This window comes from Schistosoma mansoni, chromosome 4, assembly GCF_000237925.1.
Source record: "Schistosoma mansoni strain Puerto Rico chromosome 4, complete genome".
Taxonomy (NCBI): domain Eukaryota; kingdom Metazoa; phylum Platyhelminthes; class Trematoda; order Strigeidida; family Schistosomatidae; genus Schistosoma; species Schistosoma mansoni.
Window position 1 is genome coordinate 969,066 of NC_031498.1, and position 5,706 is coordinate 974,771.

The window sequence follows — 5,706 nt, forward strand, 5'->3', positions numbered from 1 at the left end:
GTGGTCTGGTATGTGACGAAATCTCAGCACGGATACAGAAGGCTCGTCTAGCTTTCGCCAACTTGCGTCATTTATGGCGTAGGCGAGATATCCGTCTAGCAACCAAAGGACGGGTTTACTGTGCAGCAGTTCGCTCCGTCCTACTCTATGGCAGTGAAACATGGCCAATAAGAGTAGAGGATATTCGTAGGCTACTAGTGTTCGATCATAGGTGTCTTCGAAGCATTGCTCGTATATCCTGGGACCACCGGGTAAGTAATGCAGTTGTTAGGAAACGAGTACTAGGTAGGGATGGCAAATCGATTGATGAAGTAGTGAAACTTCATCAGTTGAGATGGCTGGGACATGTGTTACGTATGCCCGACCACCGACTGCCCCGACGTGCAATGTTTCATGGTGTAGGAGTAGGTTGGAAGAAAGCTAGGGGTGGCCAGACCAAAACATGGCACAAATCAATGAAGTCACTGACAAGTGGACTGGGCCATGTTGGTAGGTGTAGACTACCTGGTTGGGATTCGCGAGATGACAGCAACCGATGGTTAGAGACCTTGAATGACATGGCTCAAAATCGTTTGCAATGGCGAAGATGCATCCACTCTTTGTGTTCTACCAAATTCTAATCTTCTGAATTCCTCATGTCTTTATCTTTTTCTCTTTCCAAATTTATTTCACTGTACTATACTCCTTCAATAATTTCTTGAAACCCCTAATCTTTTGGATTTCTGATTATACTCCTACTACTTCTACCACTATGGGATTTGAATCGACAACTGCATCTCTGTGCTAATGTGGTATGGCAACTCGAACTGATGTACGTACGTACGAAGTTCTACGTTGTGACTGACTGACTGACCTAGGAGTCTTATATGCCAACGCCCGTAGTCTAAAACATAAATTCTACGAGCTAGGAACATTAGTGGACAAATTAAGGCCACTCATTGTAGCTGTGACGGAAACTTGGTTAGTCCATGACTTCGATATCACCCCAGAATTATCCGGATATCATTGCTTAAGAAGTGATAGACATAGATGCAGGAAAGGAGGTGGCGTCCTTCTATACATAGCCAGTAGTATAAATATCCGCTCCTCCGTTTGCGAATCCCATGATAGTGGAACTAGTGAAGTCATTAGCTGTGAACTCACTGTCGGATGTTGTACATTTGCACTCGGTGTCATCTATCGCAGCCCAATCTGCTTAGTTGATGACTTTATTTTAGAGCGCATTCGGCTATGGAGTGCAAATAACAGATGCTTGATATTAGGAGACTTTAATGCACCTGACATTAGTTGAACTGAGATGACCACGAAATGCTCTATAAACTCATTTGATAGCAGGCTCTTGGAAACAGTAATGGAACATGCATTAGTACAACATGTATCCAAACCTACACGTTTTGGTGTAAACCAAGGTTCTTCTCTGTTGGACTTGGTAATTACCCATGAGACTGAGGATATTGCCAACCTAAATATTCTTCCCCCGTTAGTAAATAGCGATCACGCTGTTTTATCATTCACGTTTAGAGCTAGCGATATGATATACGATCAGATTAAGCCTCGCCCAAACATATGGAGAGCTAACATACCAGCCATTCAGGATTGTGCTACTAAGATAGATTGGTCAGTAGATACTAGCTCATCAGTTGACGAGGAGTGGTCTGTATTTAAAGGCAAGTTTATTGTAAGATTAGAAATAATTGTAAAGCGTTAATTAGTAAGACTAGACGGTCATACGAAAAACAATTGGTTAGGGATTGCAAACATAGTCCAAAACGGTTATTCTCGTATATAAAGAGGCGAACTCAGAGAAGTGATGGAATACCATCACTTTTGATACAAGAAAATCCGTTAAGTTTGGCAAGAAATGATACCGAAAAAGCTTCCGCTTTTTCGGAATATTTCAGTAAAGTTTTTTCTACCAATAATGAGGAACGATCACCTATTCATTGTGATTGTGGCGACTTGTTGATGGACCCTGTAGTTATTAAGAAAGAAACTGTTTTAAGCCTACTTCAGCATCTCAAACCTGATAAGTCTAGTGGTCCTGATGATATTCATCCTCGGATTATGAAAGCCCTCTCAGATGTTATTGCTGAATCCTTAGCGATACTGTTCGATATGTCCCTACGGCAGTCCAGACTGCCCAGAGACTGGAAGGACGCAATAATCAGTCCGGTGTATAAGACTGGGAGTAGGGATTTAGTTAGTAACTATCGACCCGTCAGCTTAACTAGTGCAGTTGTAAAACTAATGGAAAAAATTATTAGGATGGCTGTTATAAACTACGTGGAAAGACATGATCTTTTGTCAAAGGAACAACATGGTTTTCGAAAAGGTCTATCATGTTTGACAAATCTTCTCATTGCAAGAGAAGATTGGGCCGAGGCAAAAGATCGCAATATTCCTGTAGATGTCATTTTCATAGATCTAAGTAAAGCCTTTGATAAGGTTTCCCATTCTGGTCTTAAATTGAAACTAGAAAGTTTTGGAATTCATTATGCAGTCATAGACTGGACAAGTGACTTTCTTCATGAAAGGAGACAAAGGGTAAGAGTAAATGGGGCTCTCTCATCGTGGGAACCAGTAAAAAGTGGCGTCCCCCAAGGCACGATTTTAGGTCCTCTTCTTTTTTTACTTTATGTAAATGAATTACCAGCTATAGCTAAGTCATCCGTCCTACTATTCGCCGATGACATTAAGATTTGGAGACCCATATATAGTATGTCAGACAGAATAGTTTTACAGGAAGATCTTAACTCATTAGTTGCATGGATGAATGGGTGGTCACTAGAAGTAAACCCTAATAAAAGTGTTGTGATGCAATTAAATAACTACGATGATTCGTATCACTACACAATATGTGGACTAGTGTTGCCCAAAGTAAGAAACTATAAAGATTTAGGAGTCATACTAAGTAATGATCTCAAAACAACCAGTCACTGTAAGGCTGCTGCTGCAAAAGGCTATAGGGCATTATGGTCTATTCGTAGATCTTTCCGGTATCTGGATGGGGAAATGTTTAGATTATTATACCCAACTTTCGTACGGCCACATTTGGAATATGGGATTCAAGCAGCGAGTCCTTGTTTCAAATATGAGGCGGATATGTTGGAACGAGTCCAACGCCGCGGGACAAAAATGGTAAAAGGCTTATCTAGCCTATCTTATGAAAACAGACTGAGACACCTCAACTTATTTCCGTTATCTTACCGGCGAATACGGGGTGATCTAATATTGGCATATCGTATCCTGAACGATGACCTTGGTACTAACATGTCCTATCTTTTCCTCCCGTCTAGGGCTGATCATTTGAGAGGACATTCAAAGAAAGTCCAAAAACCGAGATCAAATCGTCTACGTCTGGAGTTTCGTTTCTCGCACCGAGTAGTGAATTACTGGAATTCTCTACCAGAACACGTAATATCAGCACCTTCTGTTGATATATTCAAGACGAGATTGGACCTCCACAGTGTAACAAACTGCAAGGATTAAAATAGGTCACTAGACCTCCTATCCTTATTACTGAAGACTGAAGTAGGAATAGTTGGCCTTGCTCAAAATTTAAAGCACTTGTATACTGTATATTCAATCGTCCAGGTTAATCAAATTATATACCCACTCGAAAATTGTTAAAACAGTAATGTAAATGGTAAAAATTTGCTGATAATTTCTACATAAACGGCTGTCAATAATGTTTATATAGGGAGAACAGTGAAACGTGAACATCGTAAATGACAGAAAAGTTGTCTTCAACCATGACTAAAAAAGCTAGTGCGAGGTTTACGTACATATATAAAGAAAGCTTCTTAGACCAAACAAAATACTCGTGTATAACAGCGGTTGCCTGCTGCATCTAGTTGGTTTCAACCTACTCGATACAAGTGCGAAGTTTGATGTGGGTTTAAAGATTTATGAGACCAAAAAATATTTACATTGAGGGCAATTCGAACATCTGACTCATTGAGTTAACTCGTGTATTATTAATTACATATAGTTGAACTGAAAGGGGAAATGGCGACATTCCTTGAGCGAGTTTTGTGTGTATAAACGAAAAATGCTCCAAGATGTCTGCCTCTTTGTCTGACATGTTTGGTAGGAAACTTACCGTCTAGATATAAAAGTTCTAAGTTGCTGACTTATCAAAGCTGACTGCCAACCCACACCAGACCGTCAATTCCAACTATTCAGCCACTTTTTGTGTGACATACATATTCATGAGATTGATTCATTTCCAAAAGTAGTTGCTACACATTCCCCCTAAATTTCGACATTGCTGTGAATTATCCATCTTTTTACTTATTTATTGATATGGTTGATTTTCCTAATTGCCTAATCAGTTGTTTAATGCGATGCATAACAGTTAACCTTCATGATTTTGTAGCGTATTAAACACTATATTTCTAGCCAGAAACAGTGTTAAAAGGCCAAGATGAGAAATACAATCAAAATAGCAAGTGGCATTTTCGATTCGATGGATCTTAAGCGAAAATCCGACACGTTTAGGTTCTGGTTATGATAATTTTCTATACTAGTGTTTGCTTTGGTTTTTCTATGTAAATGTTTTTTACTTTAGAGTTGTTCTTGAAGGATGAATCTGATAGGACAAAATATGAAGTTATTGTTTTGATTCTAATTACTATTGAAAATTACCTTTATAGTGTTATCAATTTTTCATAATATTACTTGCTTTTCTAATTGTATTTTACTATACTTGTTGCAGTAATTTACGTTTCCGGATCTGACCTAAGGTGGTTTCATATCAAATGTCCAATCGTATTTACTCTGCGTTGTATTCCAAAATAGCAAATCCACAAAATTCTTCAGAAGATTCTGCTTTATTACCTGAACCATTACTCAGTTTTTTGAAGTCAAGTAATGCCGATGGATCACAAAACTCTACTAAGGAATCCATAACTACCACTGAAATCGAGACACAAGGTCGTCTTACGTCTTGGTTTTATCAAGCTGATGCTGATCCTTTAATGCCTAAAGGCATGTCTCGACAGCAGCGTCTTATGGGGTTTTTCTTGTGTCTTCTTTCAGCATCTTTATGTCTCTGTTTGGCGATGGTTTTTTTGCCAGTTATTGCAACACCTTTTGGTATGCGTAAATACGTACTGTTGCACACACTTGGTAGTATTTTATTAATTGGAAGTTTTTCATTTCTCTTGGGCCCGTGCAATCACATTAAAAGCTTATTTAGCACTGAGCGACTGTTTTTCACTCTAAGTTATTTAGTCAGCTTATTTGGTGGTTTATATGCTGTGGTTGTTTGGCAGAGTGCTATATTTTCAGCTTTGGCTTTGATCTCCCAAATTTGTTTAGTTGTATGGCAAATTATTGCCACTGTACCTGGAGGTAGAATTGGCTTGAAAACTCTATTACGTGGTAGTTTGTGGACAGTAAAAGGAATTTCTAAAAGTCTTCCTGTTTAGTTATTTTTGCGTTACATGTTACTCCCTGTAGAAAAGGGCTAAGATATTTTTCTGCCATTCTGTCGAGGTGGATTATACTGGCCTCATCACTAGATTTTATTGATTTTCTAAAGACGGTTTGAATAATAATTTGTTTATACGCAATATCATACTCGCTTTGTTCAGATAAAACAGAAGGGTAAATTTGTAAGAAAATAAAATCTTTTTTGATGAATCTGTTACGGATAGGTAGTTGAATAATCTACATATCAACCGGCTGTAATACTAATTATCG

The 5,706-nt window shown here is 38.7% G+C and overlaps 1 protein-coding gene across 1 annotated transcript; it reads left to right on the plus strand.

Moving 5' to 3' along the window:
- Positions 1-3,309: 3,309 nt before the first annotated feature.
- On the plus strand, positions 3,310-5,432 carry Smp_067780 (hypothetical protein; the record flags this gene model as incomplete). The annotated part of the gene is made up of 2 exons (XM_018796490.1): positions 3,310-3,639; positions 4,718-5,432. The coding sequence occupies exon 2, from the start codon at positions 4,761-4,763 to the stop codon at positions 5,430-5,432; it is 672 nt and encodes a 223-aa protein (XP_018651626.1). The 5' UTR covers positions 3,310-3,639; positions 4,718-4,760.
- Between the last annotated feature and the right edge of the window lie 274 nt (positions 5,433-5,706).